Source organism: Takifugu rubripes, chromosome 1 (genome assembly GCF_901000725.2).
Source record: "Takifugu rubripes chromosome 1, fTakRub1.2, whole genome shotgun sequence".
In the NCBI taxonomy this organism is placed as follows: Eukaryota; Metazoa; Chordata; class Actinopteri; order Tetraodontiformes; family Tetraodontidae; genus Takifugu; species Takifugu rubripes.
Genome location: NC_042285.1, coordinates 25,633,441 through 25,647,051, shown reverse-complemented (window position 1 = coordinate 25,647,051; position 13,611 = coordinate 25,633,441). Strand labels below are relative to the sequence as shown.

Genomic DNA, 13,611 nt, shown 5'->3' with positions numbered 1-13,611 from the left:
CTATTCTGCTAACGATGTACATCTAAACTGATTAAAGAAATTTAAATTTTTAGATAAATGAGTGACGTGTTGCACTAAAACTTACCATAAAAGAGTCAAGTCAGTAATAGTGATTTAAATGATGTAAGACATTTTGTACAAATCAGAAGTTTTTTGCTGTAAACCTGCTTTATGGAGATCCATAAATACATCATATTTGTTTTTAGTCTATTGAGAGAAGCAAAGTTTCAGAATTTGGCAGCTGTTTGACACTTGTCTTTGTAATGGTTTAACTGGTCACATGCATGTTTTGCTTCCCCATCATAGCATGAGCCTCGCTTATTTACGTTATTGTACTTGTTGCTTGTTGGATGATGGTCTGAGATGATCCAGTATTGACTTGTTATATTGCCTTGGCAGCTGTTGACACACCAATGAATACCTGATTCCTTTTTTTTTTCCAATAACCTCACAAATCTCTAAATGCGCTTGTGGACATTTTTTGGCAGTTAATTATTTTTTATGGGAGAGTGGAACACTTTAAGACCAGGCTCTCCTCTCCATGCTAACATGAATTAGCTACTGATGTTCAGGCAGCTCATTGTGCTGTAGCAGCTGTCAACATGCCTGTGTTCAGATGACTCTCCCTGTGTTCTGGAGACTCTCCCTGTGTTCTGATGACTCTCCCTCTCGTTGTCCTCAGGTCGATCCCCTCCTGGTCTTGCTAAAACTCCACTTTCAGCTCTGGGATTGAAGCCACACAACCCAGCAGAAATCCACCTCAATCAAACAGGCTCAGGTTGGTAGCATGAAGTACTGGATTTACCTGTGCATCTGGACTACTTCTTCAGAATGAGAGGACATTAGGCTACAGTATATAATAAAGTGTGTAAATCACACTGCTGTTCTTGAACTATGAACATTCTGCACACAAGCAGGCACTATTTGCATACACAGAAAGATTTCAGCCCTGTTCTTTTAAAAACTTCTGTTTTCTGGATTCTCTCTAATGTTGCACCACAGACGATGAGAGCAGTCTGTGTGAGGAAGGTAAGACAGCTGCTGTCCAAATGCCAAAATTCCTCATTGAAATTGAACATTTTCATACCTTCCTCTGCATTTTCATTACATACACACTGTATTTGTTTTAAGTCAATTAATGTGATATGCCACTGATGAAATATCCTTTTTTTCAGTGATTTTTTTTTTTTTTAAGAGCATCTCGTTTCTCACTCCACATCATAGACTCGGTGACTGACGTAACAGGATTAAAGCTCCCAAAATATTCTTTAATGCAGGACCCAGAAGTTACGTGGAGTCTGTGGCAAGGTCAGCGGTGGCAGGAGGAGACCAGCCAACATCAACGTGGAGCCCAAGTCCACCAGAGGAGACCACGGGCCCGCAGAGGAGCACAAGCCCAAGCTCATACTCACTGAACCCACCGTTGTCCAGCAGCAGCCCCATCCAGAGCTCACAGCGGTGAGGCCACACAAAGCACACATGAACACCAGACAAGACGTAGAAAAAAGTGGACAATATAGGAAATTACAAACTCATGACATGATACAAACTGCCAGAACTTCATCTCTTTAAATTTGTCTTCCAGTGTTCAACCCAAAGTAGAGAATGGTGTTAGCACACCCTCCCAACCCACTACTGATTTGGGCTTCCACCCCCAGGCCATGGAGAGGGCCCATCATCCTTCCAGTCCATCTTATCCAGCCCTAAGTACCCCTGCTTCTTCTTGCGTTGATTCTAACTCTTCAAGCCCCTCGTACCCAGGAACAACTACCCCTTCACTGTCCTACCTTGGCTCCAATACACCCCTCGGGAGTTGTGTGAGCCCACTACCCTCAGAGCCTTCACAGATAACCATCAGCCATGGAAGTCCTCGCCCAGAGCAGCCAATCTATGTTATTGATCACCCCAACCTCAAAGCCATCCAACAGTGCTCAAGTGTTCATCAGGGTCAGGATGTGCCCAGAACAGGGCAGCAAATGTCAGCAACCAATGGCTTTGATCTTGGCGTGGAAGCTCTTGGTGGCAGTCCCATCCTCGGTCAACGTCTGTCAAAGGGAGCTCAGGGCAGCCCGGTCCTCAGCAGACAGACCTCTTTGGGACAAGGTTCCCAGCAGAGCCCAGTCCTCAACAGACAGCCGCCCCTTGGGCAGCCAGTGCACGGCAGCCCTGTGCTCAGCCGCCACCCATCGGTCACCCAACCACAAGCACATGCAGTTTTGATCCCGCATGCTTCAATATTACAGGTTTCTCAGAGAAGCCCCAGTTTGGACCGTCACCCTATGCACAGTGGTTATACAACTCCAGATGAGAGACATGGGAACCTATCGAGACAGAGCAGTTCATCGGGCTATCAAGGACCACCCACTCCCACCTTCCCCATATCACCTGCAGCCTACCAAGATGACAGGATAATGGGAATGGGTGTGGGATTCCGCCAAGGAAGCCCAGCTCCTGTAGTCCAGCCCCAGCTTCCGGAGAAAAGACGCATGTCGAGCGGAGATAAACCAAATGGAACGCTCTCTTATGGCACGATGAATGGAAGGATAAGGTCCCCAGCAAGTGGAGGGAGCACGCCCAGCTACTTTCACACCCTCTCAGACTTCTCAAGGTTCAACATAGCTGGTAAGTCTGCGTATGGGTGGGATGTTCCTAAGTGCATTGTCCACATTCTGTATTTTTAGAGCCTTTGGCTGAATGTCCCTGGGAACTTGTCACAACATTAACTGTGTGGTTGCAGATGGAAGTCCTGAAAGCAGGCTGAATGTCAAGTTTGTTCAAGATACGTCCAAGTTCTGGTATAAGCCAGACATTTCCAGGGAGCAAGGTAAGATGCTAAGAATTTACCTTCCTTTACTGGTCTTTAGGCAGTTATTGAAACATTGCTTTTATGTTTACTTCTGTATTTTGTTGGTTACTTTTCTATCCTGGAGTCAAATGTGAGCTCAGGGACCAGGTGTGCCTGCGTTGCTATGTTAGCATTCATTTTAAACAAAAATGTGACTGCTTGAAGTACAAGGCACATGTACACACACAGATATCTGCATCACCAGGTGTTACTCATCTCCTCCAGCTCTTTTCTTTATAAGTGTGATCAAGCTGATGCATGTTAAAGTACTGGAGGAATCCATCTTGAGCATTTGTTTATGAACATTTAGTACCTGAAACAAACCACCCAGGGCAGCATCCTGCAGTGGTTGGCTGTCCACTTCTAAGACATTAGCACTGGTTTTCTCTTAAGTTCTCCAGTGTCCTCCCAAATACTCCCAGGTCCAAATACATTAGTTGGTGGAATATTATTGCCCTGAGGTATCAGTGTGTGAGGATATATCAGTGCTAACTTACCCAAATGCTAACTGCATTACAGCTATCAGCATGCTGAGAGAGAGGGAGCCTGGAGCCTTTGTCATTCGGGACAGCCACTCGTTCAGGGGAGCTTATGGCTTGGCTATGAAGGTGGCGTCTCCTCCACCTTCAGTGCATCAGAGCAAGAAAGGTAAGAGGTGGTGGTGCAGTGGCGCCCCTCGTGGACAAGATCTGCATCCTGTGAATAATCTTGTCCTAAAAATGTAAAATCAGCAAGGCAAATTGGTTTTGATATTTAAGTAAAGTTTGGGATTGAACAAAAAGTCCAAATGTAATCTTTAGGATTTTTCCCCCTTAATGGCCATAAATTGCTTTTGAGCCACACGTTACTTTGGCAACATTTGATTGATGATGTTGCCTCCTCATTTTCGTACTTTACAGGTGACATCAACAATGAGCTGGTGAGGCACTTCCTGATTGAGAGCAGCTCTAAAGGAGTCAAACTGAAGGGTTGTCCTAATGAGCCTTACTTTGGTAAGCAGAAGCTGCCTCCCCCGCATGTACATAATCTTTGGGAGGTCAAAGAGAGGTTCCTGTGATCGTCTTTGTTTCCTGTCAGCGATATGGCCTTTTCAATTTCTTTAGCCCACAATTCTACTATAATCTCAGCTTTGTTTGGAGGGATGACCCTAATTACATTGCAAGTCTGTGTGATGTATCGGCTGATAGATTTAGGCTCCTTGTGTCTTTAAAGCACAACTAAAACCATTATTTTCCCTGTTTGTATGCAGCATTATAGGAGTATAAATCATTCTTTTTCCCATTTTGGAGTCCATCAGCTTATACCCATCCTACTAGGATGAATTAGTAGCAACATGATCAGAACCAGAAGTGTCATGTGCGTTCACTTTATCACATGTCAAAATGTCTATTCAAAGATTTTAATGGCTTAATGGCCACAATCCAGTATTCAAATGAAAAACATAAAGCAGCAGAGCACTTAACAGTAAGTCTGCCTGCGGCTAACAAGTACTGCTAATTAAAATTAGCCACAAGTTGCGTAATACAGAGTTGATATACTTGTGTGAATATTTATATATGTACATAACACAGAGAAGAACAGACTCGCTTCAAACGGCTTTCCTAAACCTTTTCTCTCTTGTATTTAATTCTTAAAATGTCATCATTGATGCATGTTAGAACTTTTCTGGCATTATTTTGTGCACATGGGAACAATGCCCTGTCAGTGAGTTGAATTGTTAGTTGTGGTCTAATAAAATATTAGGAATGTTCAAGACATTTGTTGTCTGTCTTCACAGGCTGCTTGTCTGCTCTGGTTTACCAACATGCAATCACCCCACTGGCCCTACCCTGCAAACTACTTATCCCTGCAACAGGTTTGTTAAATCTCTATCTCTAAACCACAGCTTTTATATTAAAATGACAATTACTTCTCGGGCATAGATGGATAAACTACCTCTACCACCTTTCCCTGCAAATAAACGATGTAGTACTCGAATGTACCACAAGGGGGTGCTGTGGTCGCAATATGCAGCTCGCGTTTTGCTATACAACTACATTCAAATATCACACGAAATGAGAAGATGGAAAACAGAAACGACAGCATGTTATCGTTCATACAAAATGCATGACTGGACTATTTACCTGCCTTTTGTTTCACACAGATCTCATTGAGGAAGCGCCTGAAGCAGCAACGACAAATCCATTGGCCGAAAGGCTGAAACAGGGAGCAGGTACTTCTCATTGTCAAGATTAACACCGACAGCCCGTGCAAATTTCTTTATTTCGCTCTATTTATGAAAAAAATATATAAATGAGGTTCAAAAGGCAGAATATGATGAAAACTTAAATGGATATGGAGATTCTATACGATGAGTGACCTTTGTATTCTGACAACGCCACGTTCTTGTTATAGCAGTGCAGAGGGCCCCTGCCGATTCCCATGGTAAACCCTGCGCACTTGTTTCTGTATTTGGAAATCTGTGTGGAATGCGCCCCCTGTCTGTTATCTGTCTGTTGTATTCAGCTGAAAGAGACATTAACAGTCATGTTCAAGCACCCCCCCACCCCCCACCCCCAATATTTGGCCTGCTAACATTAGCGTTCACCTTCTTGTGCATAACAAAAATGTAATTGAATGTTTTTTATGTGGAATGATTTGGATACAGTTCTAAAAGGTTTTCCCCAGGATTGCTCCCAATAGCATGGAAGCTACTATAACTGCATGAGCAATTTGAGGTCAAAGCAGACTCTTTCCCCCGTTTTAACAAGTTCACTGTTTAAAAACTCTTTTGTCTTCCCAGCATGCAATGTGCTGTACATCAACTCAGTGGAGATGGAGTCCTTGACGGGCCCTCAGGCCATCTCCAAGGCCATCTCTGAGACTCTGGCTGCCGCTTCCCCACCGACTGCCACTGTCGTGCACTTCAAGGTGTCGTCACAGGGCATCACACTGACGGACAACCAGAGGAAGTAAGTCCTCATGCCAGCAACTGGGAAAATGATCCAGTGAACGCGTCGGGATGGGGTTGGATTCAAAGCAGAAAACTGAACACAGGCGCCATTTCAATCCTCTGAACCAAGCCTCAACGACAGAGAACAAACGCAGCAGCCTGCATATGTTAAATTGCGTCAATATCTGATGATGTTTTGGGCCATTTATTCAGAACATTACCACACTCCGTCCATTTATTATTTAATGTCCCGTAACCAACTTTTTTGAAAGCAGTTTGGCAGCCAGCAGTTCTGACCTCATCTGACTTAATGAGCACGTCTGTTAAATATGAAGATTTGGCTGCATCGGGGAAAACGGTGCTTCTGCGTCACACCGGACAAACTGCATATTTAATGTCTGAGGCAAGTGTTACATTCCTGTAACACTTCCTGCTCTCATTACAAGCGTTCTAAAGCACTCCGGGGCCTCCAGGCTTAAGTCATTTGTACACATTGTAAATGTTACCAAACGCATGCTTTTATTAGCGTGAATTTGGCATCTGTGTAATGTCTCATTGTTTGTCAGGCTGTTCTTCAGACGCCACTACCCTAACAACACTGTGACGTTCTGTGACACTGACCCTCAGGACAGAAAGTGAGTACATGCAGGCCAAAACGGAATAAACTGACTTTCAATAAACATTCCAGGAGGTCGGGCTGTGTCTGTAAACATTTTAACACACTTCCTGATTTGAATTTTGTAGATGGAACAAACCTGAGGGAGGCGCAGCCAAGTGAGTGCACAACGGTGGAGCACAACAGGGTGAAACTAAAGCACTTATGCAAACTTAAATAATTCCTATTTTTGACCTTCCAGGTTGTTTGGGTTTGTGGCGCGTAAGCAGGGAAGCACAACCGACAACGTCAGCCACCTCTTCGCCGAGCTGGACCCCGACCAGCCGGCCAACGCCATCGTCAACTTCGTCACCAAGATGATCGGCTCGCAGAAGCGATGAGCGCTGACGGCTAACCTTGGCGAACCACAGAGTCACCCCCCCCCCCCCCCCTTGACTTGTTTGTGAATGAATGTAAGCAGATGAGAGAGACGGAGCATATGCGGTGTGTTTCTGCGCTTCTGCGAAAGCATGTGCGAGCTTTTCTTCTCGGACGGACTCCTGATGGGATAAGAGGAAGTGCGGAATGGGGCGTGGCTATGTGTGACAACGGGACGGGAGGTCATTTATTTGGTCTCCTTGGCAGGGTAACTTATGGATGGGATGAGGAAATGGCACTGAATGGGCTGAACTGTTTGGATTCTTTGTTTTTTTTTTAAGAAGATGTCAAGTTGTTTGAGATGTGGATTGTAAATCTATCAGGCCTATTGACTGACGAACCAAAGATAATTAAAAAAAATGTATAGTGTGAAACTGTCAGAGCATAGGAGGTATTTTGTAACACACATATGGCTGCTTAATCAAAAAAAAACTGAACTGTTGCTGTCTGTATGTACTGATACTGTAGATCAACTCTGCACCGTCACCGCTCTGTAAATATTCTACTTTGCTTTGCAAGTAGGACTGTTGCAGGTGACATTTGGTGCCTGACTTCCTTTTGTAATCTTGCGTTTTGAAGAAACATCAAAATTGTAGCTGTCCTGAATATGCAAGTAACCAAACGTGTATCCATCCACCTTTGTTTGTGACACAGCTTAAGATGCAACACCTGCAGGTCCTCCAACGCATGCAGCCGGAGTTCACACACAAAGTGAAGCTATTTTTAGATGCATTCTGATGGTGTTCGCATGGTCTGACAGCCACTGAATCATCCACATGAGGTTTCTAGATTGTTTTAGTTCAACACCTAAAGAGGACGATACGTCTCCAGCACATAGCCGCACCATTTCACCCATTACTGACAGATTTGAGCAGTTTTCTAAAGTGGTATCCTGCCACAATGCTCCTCGGGTGTCTGATAGGTCCATCCATAAAAGCTCTTTGGCCAGAAAACACCTTTATCCTACTCATAAGCTATAAATATAGTTAGACATAGTTATATATACAGTATATATAGAAAACTTCAGTGATTCAAGATATTTATTTTTTTGCTTTGTTGCTTTATCTAACCTTGTATACATGTATTATAAAGTATACACCAAGATAATTGAAAACCGAAAGATAGCTTTTTATTTTGGCAAAGGTTCATTTGATGTAAGGTGTAAAATGTGTGCTTTTTAAAATGTATCCGTGTTTGAATGTTTTGTTCACAGCATTATGTTGTTCTTGCTCTCTCTGGGAGGCTTATTTTTAAGAGGGAAATATTTTGTATTGTTATTACTTAAGACTACATGTGGGTTCTCCTAAAGCCAACACTTGCGTATTAACTTAAAACCCCGCCTTGAAAAGACATTGTCCGAGGTAAAGCACTTAAATTTCAAAGTATTATCATTGTGTTTTCAATTCAGTCCCACAGTAAGACGTTGACCTTAGTCCAGTTATGACGTCACTGCAGACGGAAGGCCTTCATTTAAAACTGGCCTGTTTAATCGGTCGATACTGCCCCCGCGTGGTCTTTAGGTGCAATTACAAGATCACCATTTCTAGTCAATGCAGTGTTTTAGCTGCAAGTGACTGACAGTTAAGTGGTAAATGTTAAAACGTTTCATCCCGGTTGTGTTTTAAATAACGATGAGTCATATGATAAATATGTTTTTCCCCCACCTGCATTTAAGAATTCATTTTTTTAAGCCCACATGTGTAATTCAGAAGCTAAAAGATGCAGCACTTGCAGGGCTTTTATATCTGATTAGAATGTCTGATTATTTATTACCATTAATCTGCACGCTCAAGTCGTTTTAATAACGCTGCTGACTGTAAACAGAACACTGTATCCTCAAGTCTGGTGAGATTTTGATTTTTGTGTGTCTTCATTTGAATTTGAGACAAAAAAAAAAGAAAATCTGGATTTCTTTTGTTTCCCTTTATAATTGTGTCCCCCGCATAACACCTATGATGGCTTGGCTTCACCAAGATGCAAAGTCCAGTAGCATCTACCTGCTTTAACGGACCAGTCTGGACCGGAGAATGTGTGTGATTGAGCTATTATGTCTGTATAAATCTTTTGTTATATTTGATTTGCTACCTTGTATGGCTTTTACTATTTCTGATAAAGAAAAATAAACAGTGTAAAAAAACAGTACAGCTCAAAAAGGATCCAAATTTTTTCGTTTGTCCGTGACATTAACATTTCACATATCAATGAATGTTCTCAGTCCTCCAAAAGTCAAAGACAATTCTTGGCTTGAGAGAATTCAACTGGACTTCTGTTAATCTTCTTCAATAATGCAACTGACAACAAACGAGTACTGTCTGCCCCACCTCGGGCCTCTTTTATGCCATTTATGTCCGATTAGCAAGTATAAATATATTTTATCTGCAGAAAAAAAAACTTGACTAAAAATAAGCTTGACTACAGAAAATGATACAAGTGTCTGCAAACATTATTGTGGCAGCAGCATACAGAGAGACGACAACAGGCAGGCACCAGCTGCACTTTGTCATGAAATATTCAGAATCGGCTACTTTTTACTATAAACCAGTGGAAAAATGTAAATATTGTTTACTTTCCCTCTATTTATTTTTATTCTGAGCGGTACCAAAAACATTTGCGATGTATCAGAAGTGGGATTAGAACTGGCTCCTCCAGAGGAGACTCTGCTTTAGACCGCGCGGCCTGACTGTGTGTAATGCGGGTCGCCTGCCCTCTAGTGGAATAACGTGTTATTGCACAAACGTTGCGTTTCTTTTGCAGTTTGTGCAAACACGAACCGAAGTTATATGTTTTCCCCCCATTTTAGTTTTAAAAGGAGTGGGCCGCTATGGTGGGTACACTGCTGTTCCAGTGGGAGACGTTATTTGATAGGATTGCGAGATTAGCGTGCGATACTATTTTTGACCAGAAGATGTCAGTAGCTCCATTTAAAAAAGTCGGTCTGCCATATTTCAAATTTAAATTGTTCTAGATTTACTGCCACAAGACTTTCTATTGCGTGTCTTTGCTTCATCAGTGGTCTTTCTGGTGATAATTTGATTACAATCAATGTACTTGTACTACACACTCTAGTACATTACCTTAAATGTGAATGAATAAATCAGAAATCCCAACGCTCAATTACTTTTGTTACTGGCCCAAAGTGATGTTTGAGAGAAATGTCAGCATTAAATGGTCCCATTTAATGACCTTATGGGAACATGTAGCATGTCCACTGGAAGCCCTGTGTAATGCATCGAGAGGACAATTATCTTTCCAACTCTCTTATGCTGAAGAATGAATTTTGGAATCCTGAAAAAAAATATCTATAGGTGGTTTGAGAGTACAGACAAAGCCAGACCATGCTGTTCTCCTTCTAGTTGAGGCTTATTCCCAATTTTCAAGCATCTGCCCCTGGATTTACTGAAGTAGAACATTAAACACCCAGGTTTATCTCCAAGTTCCAGAGTCAACTTGAGTTACAGCTGGAAACCTTTGTGAATCCAGTCGGCTGCTGACGAATGCAGAACCTTTAACTTAGCATTGTTTAACACCAGGGAGTAATCTAAAGAAGTATTGAGGCCTTTGTGGTACTATACCACATTTGTGCAGTACAAACAAGCTTAACCAACCAACCAAGATACTGGAAATTGATATTTACCCATCGCAACGTGTTAATGGTACAAACACAACAGATGTCTGCTTTCCTGCTAAATCCCGCCATCCTTTGGCTCGCTCCAAATGGTGTGACAGTGTCATCAGGCGCCCTGCCTGTGCCAGATGGAGTGTAAACCTTCAAAACTTAATGCAAGTCTACTGTATATACCATAATGTGCCATCCTCATAGATAACACAGCATGTTAAACAATGCTGCAATATATTCTGTTAACTTTACCAACAAGTCCACAAACAGCCAATGTAACGGTTGAAAAATGACCGAGAGTGTCTGCTATCGTACCTGATGTTTGTGGAAGGAGGCAGAGATTGTCCATCCTGTGAACGGTACGTGTGACTCATTCCTATTCCAAATGTTTCCATGTTGGCGCCTTAAAGGCAGAACCATCCGAGCGCTGTCGCCATCTGGACAGTAAGAGGCCTCCTGGGCTGCGCGCCTCCTGTGCCTCACTCTTTAGACTTTACCTAAAAATACAACCTCCAGGATGTTATTGCAAAAGTACCAATACATGACCAGCCTGGATTCTGCTTCTGTCTAATGATGTTTTTGTCTTTGTTCCATTAATAACGAAGGTCAAACTACTCGCAGATGCATCGAAGCAGCGTTCATTTGTTGCCGGGCTTTCTAAAGCCCGCACGGCCGTTCCCTGATGTCTTCAAATTTTATGAATTGATATTTATTATCATCATCAAGATCAAGAAAGAAAGATCAAGAAATCAGCATTAATGGGTTCGGTGAATACTTGCAGTTGCTGGTTCTTGGAAACTGGGATCTGGGACAAAGTGGTGCACTGAAAGGATACTTATGGTTGTGTGTGTTTTTGAACCAGTTGTTCTTGGATTAGAGAAAAGAAAAACAGCTTTTCCTGAGGTGGATTTCACACAGCCACCGCAAGTGGACAAAGGTCTGCAGTCTTTCCTGTGTCCGCATGTTAACACTTGTGCTCTCGAAAAATGGTCAGACTGTGATAAAGATTAAAAAGATTTAAAAAAAATAAAAACTTTTAAAATGACAATGAATAAAATATGCAAGACAAATATTTTAAATATAATATATGAGATTCCAGCAATGGTGATGCTGACAAAAGCATTTTAACCCCCGACCAGTTTTACGTAAATGTGACAGAAAAGAGAAAACTGAAATGAAAGAAGACTCATGTTTAAATGAGTAAACAGGAAATATGATCGTTCCAGAGGAACCCCAGAGGTGACTCTCAATCAGAGGGCTGTACTGAGAAGACAGAATTAGATGATTTTATCCAAGTGCTGTGTAATTTGACTCTTTTCACATGTTCTCCGGTTAAGAGCCAAAGAAGACTGGATCAGGTCTGGTCACCGGGTACATGTCAAGCATATGCCAGTAAAAATAGTTCAGGAGAGACAGGGCAAAGGTCACCTAAGTAGTGCTTTACGGTATTAGGTTAGAGCAGCTAGGCTGTCCCTCGTCTGTCCAAATGAGGTCAGAAATGGGCAAAGGGAAGAAAGTCACCTGATGTCTCCAGCAGATGGAGGATCAGATGCGCGTAAGAGAACAAACCCACCTGTTGCCTGCTTGCTTCATTTCCACATGCTGTTTCTGCAAACATTAGCAGGTGGAATGCACCAAACGTGCTGATGGGAGCCAACCTTGAGACCAGTTTCCTCATTTCTTTCTTTCTTCCTTTCTTTTTTTTTTTTTTTTTTACTGTTGCTCCTTTGTTTAGGTTTGAGCTCGACACCTCAGGATTTCATTGCAAGTAACTGCCACTCTATGAAAATATGATTTGTGGGGAAAATTTTTTGTGGGGCTCAAAACTCAGAGTTACTCATTACCAATTCAAGAGCTGAAGTGCTACCGACGCCCCTCCCCATCACCCGACTGCCTTTTGACCAATCAACACGTCCCAGAGCCCTGTAACAGATGGCTGCAGGGGTCAGCGAGGGCTAGGTGGGGTCAACAGGGGGGTTTGCTAAGGTTAGGCTGGGGCACAGGGGTGTTTTAGATTGTTGTGACATGGCCTGTCTGTCTATCAGTGTGCAGGTGGATGAGTAGCGCGTGGGTCACAACTGCCCCCCCCCTCCCTTCTCACAGCCTATACTCTCCCAAAGTCAGGGTTTTGACTGCAGGTCAAGAAGCCGAGGCGGAGGGATTCCCTGGTCATTCCAGCCCAATCCCCAAGAATCTGTGCATTCAGCTTACTCAGCACCCCCTTGCACCTGCTGTGGAAGCGTGCAGCCTTAAGCCATTAAGGGAGGGGCCTGCCAATGAAAACTCAGGACACCCCTGGACCTGGCCAGTATTGAACAATGATTATTCTCTGTTTATTAACTTCCACCCACTTTGGTCTTTTTATGAACAAGGTTTTATTTTTCTAAACCCGGAACTGAATCCCCATTTAGGACGTTAAAAACTGACACACTTTCCTGATGCCTTTTGCTTTGGAAAGATAATGTTATGGTTAATGTTGATGTTTGCAGAGCAAAACCAACCAATAGTATTTTTAGTGAAAGGTGCCATTTCTGTTATGAACCTGCTCTTATTGGTAAGGTTCCGCCGGCAGCCCTAAGTGGGTCTGGAATCTCCTATTCGAAGACAGACACTTTGCAAACTGAGTGGGCTACAGGTGCTCGTGCTACTGGACTCCAGGTGAGCGCAATCCTCGAAGAACGTGGCCGCCACGTGCGCAGCATGTGTTCTCTCGCCTGCTGCTTTTGGGTTTCTACATGAATTCTCTGAGCGACACTGCTGTCTTTCTCCAAAAAAGAGGACGGGCTGTTTCCAATAAACATTACATGACGCCATTTTTGGGCGACTGTCACATCCAGCACGCTCCATCTGGACATCAGGATTTACACAGACATCTGATACGTGTTTGCTTTTGCTCCATGTTTCATTAAGCTCTCATTCAACTGAGATTAGTTTTCTGCATCGGTTGCAAATCCCACCGACCTCTTCAGGAAGGTTTAGCAAGCCCTGATGTAAAATTCCTTGATCACAATCAGAGGTGGAAAAGAATGTAAAGAAAAAGGCTGAAGAATTTACAGGACGAGAGATGGGGAATATTGATTTCATGGGAGGAGAGCAAACTTCGGGCCTTTCATATTGCCAACAAAGTGTCTAGACTGTTCACCGCCTGATCCAGGCCTGAAGTATGAACCTAATCAAGTATGAAG

At 43.0% G+C, this 13,611-nt stretch overlaps 1 protein-coding gene across 13 annotated transcripts in view; it reads left to right on the top strand.

Moving 5' to 3' along the window:
• The window catches only part of tns1b (tensin 1b), a 95,618-nt gene extending 86,664 nt beyond the window's left edge, over window positions 1–8,954 (top strand). For 10 of the 13 annotated variants that reach the window (XM_029851163.1, XM_029851182.1, XM_029851158.1 and 7 more), the window contains 14 exons: window positions 683–778; window positions 1,003–1,029; window positions 1,278–1,458; window positions 1,586–2,622; window positions 2,738–2,824; window positions 3,365–3,493; window positions 3,745–3,837; window positions 4,623–4,700; window positions 4,989–5,057; window positions 5,240–5,269; window positions 5,628–5,796; window positions 6,344–6,412; window positions 6,522–6,551; window positions 6,635–8,954. In XM_029851163.1, the coding sequence (XP_029707023.1) occupies window positions 683–778; window positions 1,003–1,029; window positions 1,278–1,458; window positions 1,586–2,622; window positions 2,738–2,824; window positions 3,365–3,493; window positions 3,745–3,837; window positions 4,623–4,700; window positions 4,989–5,057; window positions 5,240–5,269; window positions 5,628–5,796; window positions 6,344–6,412; window positions 6,522–6,551; window positions 6,635–6,773 (2,234 nt within the window). In that variant the 3' untranslated portion in view covers window positions 6,774–8,954. The remainder of the gene's footprint in view (window positions 1–682; window positions 779–1,002; window positions 1,030–1,277; window positions 1,459–1,585; window positions 2,623–2,737; window positions 2,825–3,364; window positions 3,494–3,744; window positions 3,838–4,622; window positions 4,701–4,988; window positions 5,058–5,239; window positions 5,270–5,627; window positions 5,797–6,343; window positions 6,413–6,521; window positions 6,552–6,634) is intronic. The other 3 variants (XM_011612375.2, XM_011612346.2, XM_029851147.1) reach the window with 2 other exon arrangements.
• Window positions 8,955–13,611: the final 4,657 nt, after the last annotated feature.